General features: G+C 37.3%; 2 protein-coding genes across 12 annotated transcripts; both read left to right on the top strand.

Annotated features, from left to right (window-relative positions):
• Positions 1 to 14,509, top strand: LOC109709313. 9 transcript variants are annotated; one of them, XR_002216059.1, is made up of 12 exons: positions 1 to 80; positions 1,198 to 1,389; positions 1,484 to 1,725; positions 1,817 to 2,047; positions 2,266 to 2,358; positions 2,443 to 2,541; positions 2,628 to 2,954; positions 3,030 to 3,078; positions 3,183 to 3,275; positions 3,368 to 3,426; positions 3,545 to 3,623; positions 14,340 to 14,509. XR_002216059.1 is itself a non-coding variant. In XM_020231482.1 (12 exons), the coding sequence occupies exons 3-11, from the start codon at positions 1,200 to 1,202 to the stop codon at positions 3,610 to 3,612; spliced, it is 1,392 nt and encodes a 463-aa protein (XP_020087071.1). In that variant the 5' UTR covers positions 1 to 80; positions 716 to 885; positions 1,198 to 1,199; the 3' UTR covers positions 3,613 to 3,623; positions 5,075 to 5,330. The 9 variants fall into 9 exon arrangements, 5 of the variants coding, with proteins under 5 accessions (XP_020087071.1, XP_020087072.1, XP_020087074.1 ...); XR_002216057.1 differs by having other exon boundaries at positions 3,531 to 3,623; XR_002216058.1 differs by lacking the exon at positions 14,340 to 14,509 and adding an exon at positions 5,075 to 5,330.
• LOC109709314 (ubiquitin carboxyl-terminal hydrolase 27-like) lies at positions 9,363 to 14,592 on the top strand. Of its 3 annotated transcripts, XM_020231488.1 has the most exons (4): positions 9,374 to 9,776; positions 13,405 to 13,473; positions 13,604 to 13,735; positions 14,347 to 14,592. In XM_020231488.1, the coding sequence occupies exons 1-4, from the start codon at positions 9,525 to 9,527 to the stop codon at positions 14,356 to 14,358; spliced, it is 465 nt and encodes a 154-aa protein (XP_020087077.1). In that variant the 5' UTR covers positions 9,374 to 9,524; the 3' UTR covers positions 14,359 to 14,592. The 3 variants fall into 3 exon arrangements, with proteins under 3 accessions (XP_020087078.1, XP_020087077.1, XP_020087076.1); XM_020231487.1 differs by lacking the exon at positions 14,347 to 14,592 and having other exon boundaries at positions 9,375 to 9,776; positions 13,604 to 14,187; XM_020231489.1 differs by lacking the exons at positions 13,405 to 13,473; positions 14,347 to 14,592 and having other exon boundaries at positions 9,363 to 9,776; positions 13,604 to 14,187.

Below are 18,200 nucleotides of genomic sequence, written 5' to 3'. Positions count from 1 at the left end.
AGAGGAAAAAATGAGTTGTACCAGGTAGACATTTCTGGGTGCAGTAACTCTCTGGAATTTACTGAGGAGGAACTCAAGAGGTAAAACTTTTGTTTGTTTTTTAAATTAAATCTAAATTTCATCTTATAATCCAAATTTGCTTCAGTTAATTCTTTTCTAAACAAAATTTCAGAAAGGTCAAGTATGATTATGTTAAAAAGAACAAATTAATTAGATCATAGTAGTATGATTTTGATTAAGAGCACCTGCCAACCGGCTTCGATGGTGTTGAGATCGTTGCCGAAGGACCCGGCGATGACCCAAATCTGCGACAAGCTGAACTCAGAAGGGCTGGTCACTCTTGGTGCCCACACATTCAAGCTGGCCTTTGCTATTGATCCCCCACAACATACCCCACTGCATGCTGTAATTAAAAGCGAATTGAATTATATTAACTATGTGTTATCTATGCAAGTACAATACATGCAAGGGTAAAATATATGTATTGTCCCTATCTTAATGATGCAACTTGGTCCACTCTGTACTATTCACTTATATATCTTAGTTTTGAACTTTTACATATATTACACTTTAGTTCATAACCAGAGGGAAAACAAAAACAAAAATCTGTAATTTTCTTATAGAAAGAACTTATTTCAGGTTACTTCAAACAGGTTAAAAGTTGGTCCTACTTTTCACATTCAAGGACTAAGCAACAGCATATGGAAAATTTCAGGGACTGAAAGTGGGTGAGTGGAAAATACATGGACGAAGTTGCAATGTCAGCATACTACAGGGACTGAAAGTGCCAAAATTGTATCTGTTATCAAAGAAAAATACAAGCCCAAGATCCTGTTTCCTAAGATATAAGAGCAATATAATCTTAAGCACTGCAGGTTTCCTAAGGTCTGGATACATTAACGTAGAGTGGATTTCATTATATTTCACATGAATCAAAACTTTAGTATGCTTGTCTAGATGCTGAAAGTATTTGCGTGACATTTTCTTTTTTCAAACAAAGAAGAGAGCCTTATATGTCTTCAGAATATATCTCTTTCATCACAATTTATTCTTGCCTAATTTTTGAGCTCTTCACCTTCTCATAAAGTATATTGATCTTGTTCATAGCACAACTCTAGCTTCAGCATCATATTTATTAGATCATTAATTTTATTTCTTAATTAAATTTGGTTTAAATCTCTATATATGTTCATACAGATATGGCAAAGAGAAAGCTCAAAGTATGCTCTGTTGAGGATGATCAAGGGCAGCCTAGAGAGGAACCATCCACACAACATCCTACACAGCCTCAAGTATCCTTATCATCTCATCAACCAAATGCAACTTCACATATAGCAGTTGATGATGTAGACCAAATTGTTGATACTGAAGTTGAGATTTGTGTGGAAGGTAATATATCATGGATTGCTATTAAACCTTCTTTCTTTTCTATTAAATGCAATATGATTTTTACTTCTAACGTTATGATCTCTTTTTTTAATAGATAGTTCAGGTTCACGTAAAACACGAGGTGTTACTCGTATGTCCGACGTATGGAATTTGCCACCTGAAATGCGCATTTTTGTAAAGTTTAACAGCTTCTATCAGCCTGTTGATACAGAAGGAAGTGTTCTTCATCGGTTTATGGGCACTATAGTCAGAAAGCCAAACTTGCTACCAATTGATTGCTTCAATTGGCGTAAAATGGATGCCAAATATAAGGAGTACTGTTGGAAGATTCTTGAGGTATTAATTCAATAAGTTTTCCTTATTTCTTAATTTATTTTGAGTTAAATATTACCTATATAGAACTTTAAAGAGTGATTTTTGGTTGCAGTCAAAATTTTCATTCCCTAAAGACCCAAGAGATTCGAGGACGAGCGAAATGATTCAACGCATCACAATGAAAAAACTAGGAGATCTTTGGAGAAACTTTAAGTGTGAGCTGAAATCAAAGTATTTTGATGAATCATTACAGAAAAATGCCATTTTGATGAAGGCACCGGCCTCGGTTAATCGTGCGCAATTTAATAACCTTGTTGATTTTTGGTTCTCCAACGAAGGGAAGGTATCCTTATATTTTCATAATTCACTTATTACTTGTAAGATACTAATTTTTTTTATGAATAAGACTATAGAAACTGGTGCTACTATATATTTTTTTGCCCACGATTGACTAGTTTGCTTGGTATATATGTAGCTTGTAAATTGCATGAGATTGCTAGCAAGTATTTTATGGCATAACATGGATCAGCAATATAATGTATTTTTTTTACATTATTGTAGGAACGAAGTAGAAAGAATCGACATAACAGGGATCAGCAAATGGACTTTTATGCAGCTGGTTCAAAATCGATAGCGCAATATGCATATAATATGGTATTTGATATCTTCTTTTATCAATTTTTTGGATCCTGGTTTCTTAACTAAAGTTGTTCTATATATTTTGCACACATTGTGTAGGAGAAAAATGGAGTAGTTCCAACAAGAGGAAAGCTATATGTGGTGCATCACAAAAAGAAAAATGGAGAACCTGTTACAGAATTAGCAAAAAACAGAATTGTATGTTTTATATGACTCTGTAATTAAATTAGTCACATTTTCTTAGCTAATCTTATTATAATTGTTTTATACTTTCTATACTATAGGAAAAGCTGGAGCCACTCAACCAAAAAGAAGTAGATGTCTCACAAACTGGTAGCTCAAGAGGAAGCTTAATGTGGGCAGCTACTGATGCTTATGCCGAAGTGATAGGCAAAGAACGGCATGGCCGTGTTCGTGGTGTAGGATTCGGCCCAACTCCTTCTATGTTAGGTGCCTCATCAATCAACACATCTCAGCGGCTAAGGATGGTTCCGGAAGAAGAAATTTTAAGGGATAAAGAGGAAATACGTGATCTTAAAGACAGATTAAAATTCATAGAGGAGAAAGTGGCATTCCTTTTGTCCCAACAATCAAATATTTGTTCTTCACAAGTTACGTATGGTTAATATGCTATTTTGTTAGCTTTTAATCTTTTGAATAAAAGTCTTATATTCTTTTTATTATAGGTTGAAAAGATTGCTGAAGATATAATTTTAGAGAGATCAAGTGCATCAGGTATTGTCTACTTGTCAATTTGAGATTATAATTTAATTGATTTGTTTGTGGTTGATTCATATTGAGGTGTTAGGTTAATAATAATAATCAAATTCGTATTGCAGAAAATAGTAGAGATGGCAAAGGTACAAGTGTATTGGAGCAGCAAGGAGTTCAAGCTACTGAGGCTGCCCAACCTCGCAAGCGACGTCGCTATCGTATGAGTTTTATTAGTTATATTCATTGCGATCTTTGTTTTAATCTATTTCTTATGTTGGTTAGACATAATATTTTTTTTCACATTGTATAGTAAAAAGTTATGGACAAACTAAGTGTGGAGATGAAAATCATCTAAAATAACCATAAACGGTATGTTATTTCACTACAAGAGTTATCATTATAATGCATTGAAATTTTTCAATTTTAAATATAAACAAATCAAACTATTCTTTTGAATTTATTATGTTTTGCAGCTTCTATGTTGCAGGTTTGGGGAAAGTACATGGATTTAGCTTGGGTGTTAGTACTGATGACTGTAGGAGGACTTTAAATTGAGGCTAACTAAGGTATGTTTGATCCATATCTCTATGCAATGCCATGTTAAGAACTTAAAATAACTGATAGCTCACTTTAATAGTTTAATTACTTATCGGTTAAATTTCAATTTATTGATTTCTTAAGCATTTTCGAGAGTTAGGGAACTTTTTGAAGCGGTAACTACTACATAAGTAACCTGGTAATAGGAGTTTGGTTTTGGGGAGCTAGTGTCGACAAGGTTTCACATCCAACAGCATTTAAGTCATTGATATCTCTTTCTTAGTTAATTTTTCATATTTCTTCTGCTTCGCCGGGATCTTTCTTAGTTAATGTAAGGTTAGGTATCGAAATTAAAACGTCTTTGTTCAGATCGCCCTTTTATTTTGAAAATGCACTAAAGATCGGGTATTGCTAATACATTTGGACACTCTTAGATGACGGACTTCCGTGTGATTGACATCTAGACACTCTTATATGATGGACTTTCAATGATTGTCAGTTTGTTTCTATTCGTCCTACTTATATTAGTTAAGTACAGAAGCTTGGGCATGAGAAATTTGGCCAACTGTGACATCCACTCATAGGAATCCTATAAGGATTGAGTTGTGTGGATTGCAAGCTAAGGACATGGCACCAAAAAGGGTGCAATTTTTGTACTGTTTATGAATTATCATTGGAAAAGCACGCATACCCCACAATAGGAATCCTATAAGGAGTAGAATTTTTGTTTGTGAGCTGGTAGATGATGTAAAGGCTCTTTGAAAGCCAAAATTCTTTGTTGGTGACTGGTGAGTACTATGGCCTCTCCCTAACCATCCACTTGTTAGTGGCATATATGAGTTAATGCTATAAGTACCTTTGAATGTAACTGAGAACGTGCGAGAAAGACCTCTTTGTTTTGGTTATTTTTGCATGTGATTGATAACAAAGTAACTATATTGAGCTGCATGTCTGGTAATAAATGGCATTATATCGCATAAGACCTGAAGCATTCTTCAAACTAAACTATTCCTCAAGTTGTCGCTGATTTTCTTTTGTATGTTGCGCCTATAGTATGTAATTGCTGATAATTAATTATTGGTGTAGCTTAAAATTAATCTATGTAACTATGAATTGTTTGTTTTTGTCAGAAGTGTTCGAGAAACTAAAATTTGTTCTCACCTTGTGTTCTGGTGCAAATAGTTTGCTAAAGTTTTCAAGTTTTGCTTATGTTGGAGCATGGAATTCTATCTGTTTGATCTGTGTGCTTCTTTCACTATGCTGGAATTGTTAAAGAAAGCTTTTAAGCATATTTTATCGCATATTTTTGTGATATTAAATGTTCCTGAACAGAATGATAGATGTAGAAGTTGGGTGCATCATAGTTCTTCATTTGATTTTGTTATGTATACTTTTATTTTTTGCTATATGTTACTTATGATAGATTTTCTGTTGGAATGAGCTTATGCAACTTGTATGTTTCAATTTTTTTTTGTTACAGATTGAAGCAACAAGCAGGATTTGACGTTCGCATTTCAAGAACGTTTAGCTGGAGCTTTTCACTTTCCTTTTTCTTAGCTTTCTAACATTTGGGGTTCAAATAAATTTTCTATTGTATTGATTTCTATTAAAACATAAAAATTTGTTTTGTTGCATTTAATCACTACTCTAGATCATTGCTTATAGTTTTGTTTCAAAAATGATTGTATCATCTTATTGCAATTTAGTAATATGACTCTTATATTTTTTTCCGGATATTACAGATTGTTGGTTTTACAACTAATATCAAATGGAAAAGCCTATTGCAATTTGTTGATATTAGTATTTTTTTTTCATATTAGTTTCAAATTGTCAACGGTCAAAAACTGTCGGTACATGCGCCTTATGCCAGTGTTTTTCTTATAGTTTTAACGACGGTTTAAGAACTGTTGCTAGAGATCATCTTCACCAGTGGTTAGTAAAAGTGCTGGAAAAAGGTTATACCGGCAAGGATATTGTAACGGTCACCTACACTTTTACCAGCAGTTTTAGAACTGCTGGAGCAAATATTACCAGCAGTTTTTGTATGCTTTTCCAGCAGTTTTGACCGCTGGTATATGTTTATATTGTTGTAGTGAATCTCTCCACGAAATTCTCTCTCTCGGGTTCACTATAGGGCACCATAAGAAACCCTAAAGATTTGTGTGGTCTGCTGTGTTCGACTCTGGTAGCCGGTTCGCAACAAGAAAGAACAACGCGTAAGATATTGGAGCAAATTATTAGCGAATCGAGAAGTTCGTAAAACAAGACGAGATCAGATCCTGATAATCAGAATATATTCCGCTGAGAAAAGAAAAGAGGTATGTAAAAATCTATATGATTTCTGCGAATTGATTTGTGTATTAATAAATTTTTCCAACAGGAACGCATCTACAACTCCTTCAAAATTAAGATATCCTCCATTTTTAGAATTCTCAACCATTTATATGAAATTTTTAATCAAAAATTATATACTATATGCTCAGTACTTTTTGATGAAAATTAGCTTTAAAATTTTTGTATTTAGTAGAACCGAATACATTGTACTAAATCATTAACTTGATAATGATGCTTTTCTTTTGATGCTTTTCTTTACATTTATTAAAAATTTAGTTCATTACTAAAAATATTTTATTATTTATAAAAGAAAATTTGTTTTTTTTTTTTGAGAGAGAGAGATAGGTAGCACGCTACCCGCTTCGTTTATTTCATTTAGAAACAAACTTAGCTGAAAATGTGAATCAATTAGGATTCGAACTTGGGTCTCGGGTACCAACCATCAAGTCTTTTGCCACTTGCTCTAGGGACGGTCGATTATAAAAAAAAAAATTTGTTACAGATTATTTTACTAGTATGAATGATTTTGTCAATTATGTAAACTCAGACGGGTCATCTCCTCCATGATGGGGTATCGGGAGTGGACATTAATTTGCACTGTAAAGTGGATAATTGATCCTTTCCTTCGGTAGTAGGAAAAGAAAATTAAAAGTTTGTGATCCCATCTATTTGTAGTACGTATACTCTACCATTAAGAAGGGGAATTCTACATGATTTATAATACAGATGGCGTCCTGTGTAATGCTCGGATCTCCAGATCTGATTAAACTGGAATAGTTGTGGCCATGATCTGAACTCCTCCGGTGAATTGAGCTCAAATGTTGAATCCTAAGATCGAGAGCCACAAATCAGATCTGATCGGAGCAGCAACCGTCAATGATGAAATGTTGCTGAGACTAGGATGGCTGCGATGGTGATCTGTGCTCAATCAACCTTAGCTTCATCTCTACCCACGCCATTGATGGGTTCCAAGCTCAACGAGGAGGATTCGAGGAAGAGATTGGTAGTGTAGAGGGAAGAGAGAGAGAGAGAGAGAGAGAGAGAGAGAGAGAGAGATTACTTGAGGAGAAGAAGAGGGAAGACCAAAGGAAAGTGGAATTTTATTTGAAATCCAAATTGTTCAACTGATTCAGTTACATGGGGGGTATTTATAGACAGTTAAGAGAGGGACTGAAATGAAAATAACAGAAATTATGGGTACTAAAGAGTTATTAAGTCACCATTCAAAAGTGGGCTTCAGTGGGCCTTAATGCCGCAAGGGCCTGGGCTGTTTCCCCCCTTCGACGTAACGGGTCGGATCATCCCTATGGCTGATAACCCGCTACCCTGAAGATGTCTTCCGGAGGAAGCTACCGCTTCGCCCCTTCGCAACCTTCCAACTCCCTTCGAAACTTCTTTGAGAAGCTACTGAAGCTCTCAACCTTTTCCCATGGAGTTCGAGAGAAGTATTGCCCAGTTCATGATCGAAGCTGAACCCACTGGCGACAAAGAAAGCTAAGTATTCTCCTATCAATACTCCTATCAAATAGTAACCTCCTTCTTCAGAGTTCTTATACCTTTTTTTTTTTTATTAAAGGTATTACACTCCCTTCGCCTTCAAGCGGATCCCTGTCCTCAGGGATCGAAGTGCGGAAATTGCTTCTTGAGGGCCCAATAATCCTGTCAGGTTGCCGAGCTCTCAGGGAGGTTACTCCACTTAACCAGCACTTCCGTGATGGCACGATTACCATGCTTAACCATCCGCCTCTCTAACACACGCTCAGGCTCCGCTAGCAACTGTCCATCCTCCGCAATTAACGGTAGAGCAGGTGACACCAGATCTTGTCTTGCTGGGCAAGGCTTCAACAATGAGACATGGAAAACGGGATGGATTTGGGATGGCTCAGGTAACTTCAGTCGAGATGCTACTTGTCCCACCTCCCAATTACTTCAAAAGGCCCATAGTACCTGGTAGATAGCTTAGGGTTCCTTCTGGCTGCTACTGAGATTTGCCTGTATGGCTGTAGCTTAAGATAAACCCAATCACCTACTGAGTATTCCTTCTCCCTCCGATGCTTGTCCGCCTGTTGCTTCATACGATTCTGGGCCACCTGTAACCGATCTTTTAACTCTCTGTTCAAGGCTACTCTCTCTTCCGCCCATTCTCTAACTTCTTGGATAGTAGCTGTTCCAACAGTGGCCACCAAGAGGTTAGGGGGCTCCACTCCGTAGAGGGCCTTATACGGCGTAGTGCCAAGCGAAGTGTGGTAATTAGTATTGTACCATAATTCTGCTAAGGACAGGTATCTACACCATTTATTGGGATGCTGTGAACACATGCATCTCAAATAACTTTCCAAGCATCGGTTAACTCGCTCCGTTTGACCATCAGTCTTAGGATGATATGATATACTCATCTTTAACTGTGTTCCCAATAACTTGAACAATTCTTGCCAAAAAGAACTAGTGAAGATCTTATCCCTATCGATGACAATGCTCTTAGGACATCCATGTAATTTATGTATAGTGTCCATGAAGACCCTTGCTATGTTAGCAGCAGAGAATGGGTGTCTCAGGGCCAACAAATGAGCGTACTTAATGAACCTATCAACCACAACAAGGATAGTATCTTTTCCCTCGGATTTGGGTAATGATTCAATAAAATCCATACTAATATCTTCCCAGATTTGATTTGGAATAGGGAGAGGCTGGAGGAGACCTTGGGGTGATTGATTATCACTTTTGTTCTGCGCACAAGTATCACACTGGTGAACCATCTCCTCGATTTGTTTCTTTAGGCCCTTCCAATAGAAATGCCCCTTGACCCTCCGATGAGTGTGTAACACTCCAGAATGACCTCCTTCCGCAGAGTCGTGGAACAGTTTCATCAACCTGCTCCTTAAATTCCCACTTTTTCCCACATAAATTTTTCCTTTATACCTCAAGACCCCTGAATTGTAGGAGTAACCTTTATGAGATTCAGGTTGTAGGATTACCTCCTTGATGAGTTGCTCACAATTGGCATCTCCTCTGTAGCTGTCCTCTAATTCTGAAATCCATGTTGGAATAATAGCCGTGATAGCTAGGGACGTACCAGACTCCACCTCCCTTCTTGATAGGGCATCTGCTGCCACATTTTCCTTCCCTTTTTTATAAGCAATCGTGTAATTAAATCCCATGAGTTTCCACAACCCTTTTTGCTGCATGGGAGTAATCACTACAACAAATAGAGCTTCTTCCAACAGTTTTTTTTCCAGCAATTAGGCTAACTGCCGCTAAAAGTATATTATACCAGCGTTTTTTATTTTTATTGCAGCAGTTACTAAACCGTTGGTATATATGATGATAATTCTTAAATTTATAAATAATATTGGACCAATGGGACTATATTTTATTAACTTTTTCCATCAATTGGGCCATGGGCCAACCTAGAGCAATAAACACTTTCCACATTAGCTCTCCCTATATTTCAAATAACCTCTCTCTTTATCTCTCTCTCCCCTCGATCTCCATCTCTGAGCTCTTCATGTTCACCTCTCTCTCTCTCTCTCTCTCTCTCTCTCTCTCTCTTTTCCTTTTTTTCACCACGAGCTCGAGCTGCTAGAGACGAAGAGCCAATGGAGGAGAAGGTGGAGGAGGAGGAGGAGGTGCGGTGCCTTGATCTCACGAGCTACCAATTCCACGATCTCGGAGAGGTCGAGATCCCCGAGAGCATCGAGGAGCTGGACCTCACGGCCAATCGCCTATCCAAGCTCGATCCCCGCGTCGCGCTTCTCTCTCACCTGAAGAAGCTCTCGCTCCGCCAAAACCTCTACAACGATGAGGGGATCAAGCCCCTATCCCGCTGGGATACGATCTCCGGATTGCATGTATGCCCTAATCGCTGAATCTCCTTACACGTTTCTTGTTTTGATGATTCGTTGCAGCATTTGTGTGATTGGATATGATAACTTCGCAATATCGCATTTATCTCGCCGAATCAGTCCAAGAATTTCAATATTAGACTCAAATCTGTTTGGAATGGGCAACTTTCGTCTTATCTTTGATCCGACACGCAAGTTTAATCGAGAAAATTGTTGAAATCTATGAAATAGGGTGTTCATTGAACTATGACATGTGGTATGCATTGAACTAATTAAGCATTCTAATTGTATAATTTGATTCTGTTTTAGGTTTATTGTTTTGAGTTTTTTTTTTCTTTTTCTAAATATCCATTGCTTAATTATCAGACTACTCTTTATGCAACAATTAAAAGCTTAATTACAAATGTTATTTGAGGACGAAAATTTCGAAACGAATTATTTGAGGACGAAAATTTCAAAACAGTTGAGTCTAATCTGTTATTGCACCACCAGCCACTTTGGGAAAACTTTTAACCAGGTTATCGACATCCGATTCAGGCGAAATTGGTCTTGTTGGAAAGATCGTCGAGTTATCTTTCTAACGCAACCTGAATCACCTTAAACGGATATCGGACGAAAGAGTTATTGCAATTTTTCTAATAGTCGTCGGTACAGCCCTGAGCTGCGAGCTTGTTCAGGATTTCACCAACTGTTATGGGCAGTTTGGTAAAATTACTAATTAAAATTATAGCTTATCAATTTAGCTCGTTAACTATTGGTCCAACCATAATTTTTCCCAAGAAAATATTGAGTAAAATTACAGAAACGCCCTTAAGTGGGCTGGTTTGAATGGAAGAAGAGAAAAACTCTTCTATCCCCATTCCCTTCTTCTTTTCTTCCATTTTCCCCTTTCTCTCAATACCCTATTTCTCCTCTCTTCTACTTGGTAATGAGATGAAGGATTTTTCCTTCAAATTGAAGGGATTTAGGAGCAGAACCTTTGGAGAAGGAAACCCATATTCAAGTTGAAACTCTAGCTAGAGAACAAAGTAAATTTTCGGTTTGGTGCTTTGTGAGTATCAAAGAATGAATATTTTGAGTTGCATGCATGTTTTTCTATTCTCTTTGAAGGTCCCAAGCTATCCTTTATGGATTGGTTATAGTTTTTGAAGATTTTATGACACTATATTCAAATATTGAAGCCCTAAATTGAGGGTTTTTGCCCTATTACGAAATTTTCTTGTGATTTTAGGGCTGGGACCCTAAGAGCCCAAAATGAGATTTTTGATAATTAACTTTTAGTTCTTTCTACTTGAATTTAGGGGCCAATACATAGTTATATGAATTGCTTTTATTTTTAAGAGGTTTTGATGAGTTAGTTGCATGTTACGAGGCTTCAAAAATTGGGATTTTGATCAACTACGAGATTAAGCTTTTGTAGTTGATTTTAAGAGTTTAGAATCCTTAAATTGATGTGTCTATCATGTTCATATATATTGGGCATGAATGTACAATTGAGCTTTTGTAGTTCTTTCTCATTTTAAATTAAGTTTACTCTGACAAGAACTTACAGAGTAGAAAAGCATAATTAAACTACAAGAGCTCCTTAAATTATATAAAGAAAAGATTAGGTAAGAAAATTTAGTATGTGGAGTTTGCTCATATTTCAGACTGGAGACTAACATAATAATTTGACTATTGTGGGCTGCAAAGATTGTGGACTAAAATTGCTACAAATGTAGCTGTAAGGACAAAAGATTGAAATCAATTTAAACTCTAGGGACTAAATTTGCAATCAGCCCAAGAAAAGGAAAAGAAAATAGATTAACAATCATGGTTCTTTATACAATCCTCTTCAAATTCTACCTAAACGATTATGCAAGAGAATCAGTAACTCGATAACATATGCTTCTCATTTTCTATTTCTAGTGTCATACATGTTTATTTTGCCTAAAGACATTTGTAAAAGCATTCCTTTTTTTTGTTTGTATCTTTTCTTGAATAAAATTTCATCTCTTCTTTAGGCAAATATTGATAAGGACCAGGTGAAGGCTGCTATAAAAGCCTAGCAAGACTAGCAGATTGATAACATAAGTTTCTATTCCTTTTCACTGAGCCTAGTATTAGTTTTAAATTTTTTTTGTTAGTAGTGAGGTGCTCTTCTTGTTCGCATAGTTTGCCAGTTGGAGAGAGAAACTTACAATTTCCTTTGTTTTGCCTTGTTGTCCTAGTTGATTAGGCTGTAATCTTATTTGCACAGTTTCTCCATATTACTGTAGCAGTAATCTTATCTGAGTTGGTGGACTTGCTGTTAGATGTAGTGTTAGGATTGGATGATGATAGTGATGATATCTCATCTAATTGCTTCTTCATAAATTCTCCTTATGAGCTCCTATTGGTATTGCATACCATCATGAACTAATTGACGTATTGTTTAGTTAATTGTTGTCAGCTTGCATAACATTATTCTCCTTATATCCAACTTTGTCTGCCTTTCATGTACTTTTGGTCAAGTTTCTTAGTCTCATGTATATTTCTTGGTTAAGAGGTTGCTTTACTAGGATATTATATTCTTTAATCTTCTTCAAGTAGTTATCTGATTGAAAATGAAAATTCTGCTTTTGGCCCCGAAAACCTTATACGAGCTTTGGGACATTTCTTTGACAAACATTTGGTTTCTCAAACCTTTTGCTTCAGATTGGAAAAGCTGCTCTAGATGCTAGGCCAAATGGGCTTAAGCTTTCTTTACGCCATTTATCGATGCTTTTATTGAATCCAATTCCCACTATTACAGTTTTCACATGCTGCTGTTTCAGGTTTTATATGACGTCTTCTCATTGGATTTGAAGCTGATTCACATCTTACTAAAACTCTTACTGTATACTCTGCAGAGCTATGTATTATTCATGATGAAAGAACTGTTCTAAATCCACGAAGAGTGATGCGCGCTTTAAGCTTATACACCAACAACTTCAATTTAACAAGACAGCAGGTTTGGACGAGCAAATGTTCTACTGTAGTTTTTTTTTTTGATTCAAGACTATTCAACCGAGCTATTTTTTTTCTTTTCCACTTTTGACCTCATAGGATGCTTCAGAAGCTTTTCTTCATCTCTTGTCGTCACTGAAGAATGAGAGCTCCCACAATTACGTGCTACACAGTAGTTCTCTTGCCAACATTACCTCTTCTTCCTCTAGGATATATAACCAGAAGGCAGGAGACCAGCATGAATTTGAGAGATGAGACAAATTCTTTTTGGTCCATTTGAAGGCACCATTGGAAGCATATTAACTTACAGAAGTTGTTCATCTCTGGTAGTTACCTGTTCCTGTTTGATATTTTTGCATTTACTTAATAATATATAAATGTAAATAAGCAATTGTAAGCTCAACGTGTTATTCTCTAAAATTCAAGCCTCTCTCACTTCATGTGCTTTCTTTTTCTTTGTCGCAACATTAATATCTTTTAATTTTCAATGGTATATATGTAAAAGCATGTTTTTGAAGGGCATACATGAAAATTCTACAAGGGTATATGATATATCTTTTGTGATTGATAGTAGACTTTTCAGATAAAAAAATAAGCGATTGATTTGCTTTTGGATCCTTTTGCAGCCTTATGTTATTTATTTTCCTTATATTTGCCATTTTTACAGCTTTTAGTTGACTTTGAGAGTTTCCACTGCTTGCCACTCTCACCTGTGCTGGATAGAAGTGAAAATATTGTATGTCCATCAAGGGCCTTCTGATTTTGCTTTTTTCCGTTTTTTTTAAGGTCATTTTCTCACCTGCTTGCTCTGCTCTATTGAATATACACTTTTAATGCTTTTAGTTAATTTTCTTTACAATTTGTAGATTGATGGATGTACTTTGATGGATTGTCTGAAGCATTTTACTGCTGTAGAGCATCTAGAAAGCTACCATTGCAGTCGATGCTGGCATATCGCTGTCATAAAGCACTTATCTCTTAAATCAGAAAAAGACGAGGTAATTTTGATGATTCTGAGGCTTCTTTCATCAACATACAGAGGATCGAAGTTTGATCATGAATAATTTGCTAAAATGCAGCGAACCTCTTATATATCTTGTTTTCTGCATTGTCCCCTGAAATTTTCAATACTGACATTTTACCCTGTTAATCTGTGAGCAATCAAATCAATCAATCTCGCCTAACAGGGTCCTAATGAATATGAACTGAAGAAACCTAGTTTAGCTTTCACATTAGATTTTGTGCACAATAGGAAAGTTAGGACCAAATGGGAGTGAGGTTCATTCTAAATCTACTTTGTACATATTTGATACCATTAAGTCTGTTTTCAGGGCTCTGATGTTATATATTTGTGTGTTTTATTATGAAACTGCAGTGGGTTTGTAAAGTTGGCTCTTTCTTGTACCAATTATTTCTACTTGTATAATAAATGTTTGGTAAATTAACACTACTGCCATGTTAATTTAGTGGCTAATTTGGTATTCATTAGTATGCAACTTCTGATAGATTTCTTGTTAATTTAGTGGCTATATGTTACTTATGATAGATTTCTTGTTGTAATGAGCTTATGCATCTCATATGTTTTAATTTTCTTTGTTTCAGATTGAAGCAACAAGCATGATTTGATGTTCGCATTTGAAGAATGTTTAGCTGGAGCTTTTCACTTTTCTTTTTCTTAACTTTCGAACCTTTGGGGTTCAAATAAATTTTCTATTGTATTGATTTCTATTAGAATATAAAAACTTGTTTTGTTGCATTTTATCGCTGCTCTAGATCATTGCTTATTGTTTTGTTTCAAGAATGATTGTATCATCTTATTGCAATTTAGTAATATGACTTTTATTTTTTTTACGGATATTATAGATTGTTGGTTTTACAATTAATATCAAATGAAAAAGCCCTATTGTAATTTGTTGATATTAATATTTTTTTTTCATATTAGTTTCAAATTGCCAACGGTCAAAAACTGTCGGTAAATGCGCTTTACGCCAGTGTTTTTTTTGTAGTTTTAGCGACGGTTTAAGAACTGTTGCTAGATATCATTTTCACCGGTGATTAGTAAAAGTGCTGGGAAAAGGTTATACCAGCAAGGATATTGTAACGGTCGCCTATACTTTTACCAGCAGTTTTAGAACTGCTGGAGCAAATATTACCAGCAGTTTTTGTATTCTTTTCCAGCAGTTTTGACTGCTGGTATATGCCTATTTTTTTGTAGTGAATGATTTTCTGCTCTAGGAGATGCTTAAGGCTTTCGTGATCCGTTCTAATAACAAAACTTTTTGGTAGTAGGTAGTGCCTCCATTTTTGAGTGGCCATCAAAATCGCTAAGAATTCTTTTTCATATGTCGATAACCCCAGATTTTTTCCTTGAATAGCCTTGCTTAAGTAAAGCTATAGGCTTCCCATCTTGAGATAGAACAGCCCGATACCCGTTCCACTAGCATCTGTCTCCAAAACGAAAGCCTTATTAAAATCTGGCATAGCCAATACAGGTGCTGTGCTCATGGCCCTCTTAAGGGCCACGAAAGCCTGCTGACCTTCCTCTGTCTATTGGAGCTGATCCTTTTTAAACAATTCAGTAAGTGGCCTACTCATAGTACCGTAGTGCTTAATAAATTTCCTGTAATACCCAGTTAGGCCCAAAAAATCCCTCAATTCTTTGACTGAACGGGGTGCCGGCCACTGTGTCATCGCCTCTATTTTTGCTGGGTCAGTGGCCACACCTTTCTCTGTTATGATATGCCCTAAGTACTCCACCCGTTGTTGACCAAAGGTGCATTTACTTCTCTTAGCAAACAGTTGATTCTTCCTCAACTCTTCCAGCACCAAGGTTAAATGCCTTACATGATCTTGCAAGTTCTCACTGTATATAAGTATAGCATCAAAAAATACCAACACGAACTTCCGCAAGTACGGGGCAAATACTGTATTCATGAGGGCTTGGAATGTGGCGGGGGCATTGGTAAGGCCGAAAGGCATTACCTTGAACTCAAAGTGGCCGTGGTGCGTACGGAAAGCGGTTTTCAGTATATCCTCTAGACAAACTCGGATTTGATGATATCCGGACCTCAAGTCCAACTTGGAAAACAATTTGGAACCACCCAGTTCATCTAGCAGATCATCAATAACGGGTATAGGGAATTTGTCCTTAATAGTAACCCTGTTCAATTGTCGATAGTCGACGCACATCCACCACGTCTCATCTTTCTTCCTTACTAGCAACACCGGCGACGCAAAAGGGCTGTTGCTCGGTTGGATGATCGAAGTTCCCAACATTTCTTTAATCTGTCTTTCGATCTCTCCCTTCTGCTCATAACCGTGCCTATAGGGTCTGATGTTAACGGGAATAGCCCCTGGCTGCAATGGTATCCTATGATCATGTGATCTCTGCGGAGGCAACTCCTTTGGTTCCTCAAAGATAACAGAATACTGTTCCAACACTTGTGATAGCTCAGGAGGTAAATCTAATGTCTCTGTAGTGGAGTTTACCATACCACAATAGCTCAAAGCACACAATTCTCCTCCTTGAGAGTCCTGGTACTATTGCTAAGCAGTGACTACTCTCAGTTTGGCCTCTTCATTAATTCCTCTTAATACTAAAGGTTGCCCTTCTTTAGTAATAGTGATCGAACTTTGTTGAAAGTCAAAAATAACTTTCCCATAAGACCTTAACCAGTTGATGCCCATGACAACACTGGACCCTTCCAATCTGATGATTTTCAGATTTGCTTTGAATTCATGACCTTGCATAGTCCATATAAAGCCAGGGCATTGTAATTTGCTAAGCATCTTCTGACCATTAGCCACGGTGACGGTTAAGGGAGCAGCTGACACCATAGAGGCCTTGATCTCTTTTGCAGTATGGAAATCTAAGAAGCTATGAGTGCTTTCTGTGTCAATTAGAATAGTAATGATGCGTCCCTTAACTTCCCCTTGCACCTTAATAGTGTCTTGCTGTTGCTCCCCACTCAGAGCCAACATTGACAGCCCCATTTCCTGCTGATCCAGGACTGCCTCTTCTTCCGAACTTACTTCCTCAAATTCTCCATGTTCCTCTTTGAGACTGTTTTCATCAAAGACTTCAAGTAACTCATCAGTACCCTGAAGGGTGTTGAGAGACTTTCCCGCGCATATATGCCCTGGACGATAGCTCTCCCCACATTTAAAACATTGGCCTGCAACCCTCCTTTGTTCAATCAGTTGTTTATTACTCACAGATTGGTCGGAACTACCTTTCTGTTGTGACTTGTTGTTGCCTGACGAGGGACTGGAATTGTAGTGGTTCTGGCCCTGATTAGCTATTCGGTAACTCCCTTTTACCTTTTTATTCATGACCGCTATAGCTCTCTCGTGCAACTTAGCCTGCTCGTAAGCTTCCTCTAATGAATCAGGATGAGCTATATCCATGAATGGGATTAACTCCATTAATGTAACAAGCTATAAGATGCTCTTTAGTCAATAAGGGGTTGTAACAAAGTAGCTGGGTCCTCAACTCCTCAAACTTCTCTTGATATTTCTCTACTGACCCATACTGCTTAAGGCTGGTAAACTCCCTTACTAAGTATCTTTCCCCCGTCAGGGTGAATCTCCTACATGTTGCATCCGTGAATTCATTCCAAGTAACCCTGTGCCGATTGACGAAGTAGCTTTGTTTCCAAACCCTGGCTCTCCCATTTAGGTGCATGGTCGCTATTCCCAACCATTGTTGTGGCGGAATCTGATATATATCGAAGTATTGCTCACAGTTTTCGATCCAAGCCTTTGGGTCATCCCCATTGAAGATCGGGAAATCCAGTTTGGGAGTAGGGTGGTGAGAGTGAAATGCCCCTCTCATATTCCACCTGTTGCCTTTTATATCTCTTTCACTCTCAGGTTCCATTCCTGGATTAGGTAATATCCCTTTGCCCTTGTTATCTCCGTAACCTCCAGGCGATCCGCTGCCCTTAGGCCTTGTGTTATGGGTTTGATGTTCCATAGCAGCATCTAGATAAGAGGGCATGGCTCTAACTGAAGGGCCTTGAGTGGTTAGCAATCTCAAGAGTTCCTCATGCCGGGTGTTATTATCTTTGAGAACCAATTCATGCCTCTGTAAGGCATCCTCTTGCATTGCTTCATAATGCTTTTGTTCCAATTCCCTGTTCTTAGCGATCTGATTAGCTAGATCTTTAACTTTACTCTGATAATCTGTTGTGAGTTTCTGCATCTTCCCTTCCAATGTTGCCAAATGTTCACTCAAATCCCTAAGACGGGTTCCCATTTCCTTACTTATGGGTATGAATCGGAATCGATTTTGCTGTTTCCCAATCTTGATTAATTGACTACTATCTCTGTCACGCCCCGGGGCCGATTTTAAAAGCCTTTTTAAAACAGAGTTGCGGAAAACGTGCCATTTTTTTTTTTTTTCAACCTGGCCCACGCGACGTACAGACCCGCCACAAATACAAAGTTCCTCTGTCCACTCGG

This window comes from Ananas comosus, linkage group 4 (genome assembly GCF_001540865.1).
Source record: "Ananas comosus cultivar F153 linkage group 4, ASM154086v1, whole genome shotgun sequence".
NCBI classification, from domain to species: Eukaryota; Viridiplantae; Streptophyta; class Magnoliopsida; order Poales; family Bromeliaceae; genus Ananas; species Ananas comosus.
The sequence above is the reverse complement of the archived record's forward strand: the minus strand, read 5'-3'. Positions and strand labels throughout refer to the sequence as shown.

Coding starts and splice junctions, on each gene's coding strand:
- LOC109709313 (XM_020231485.1), top strand. CDS start 1,200: ATGGCAAAGAGAAAGCTCAAAGTATGCTCTGTTGAGGATGATCAAGGG. Junction 1,390..1,483: donor AGTTGAGATTTGTGTGGAAG/GTAATATATCAT, acceptor TTTTTTTAATAG/ATAGTTCAGGTTCACGTAAA. Junction 2,048..2,265: donor GGTTCTCCAACGAAGGGAAG/GTATCCTTATAT, acceptor ACATTATTGTAG/GAACGAAGTAGAAAGAATCG.
- LOC109709314 (XM_020231487.1), top strand. CDS start 9,525: ATGGAGGAGAAGGTGGAGGAGGAGGAGGAGGTGCGGTGCCTTGATCTC. Junction 9,777..13,404: donor ATACGATCTCCGGATTGCAT/GTATGCCCTAAT, acceptor CCATTTTTACAG/CTTTTAGTTGACTTTGAGAG. Junction 13,474..13,603: donor TGGATAGAAGTGAAAATATT/GTATGTCCATCA, acceptor TACAATTTGTAG/ATTGATGGATGTACTTTGAT.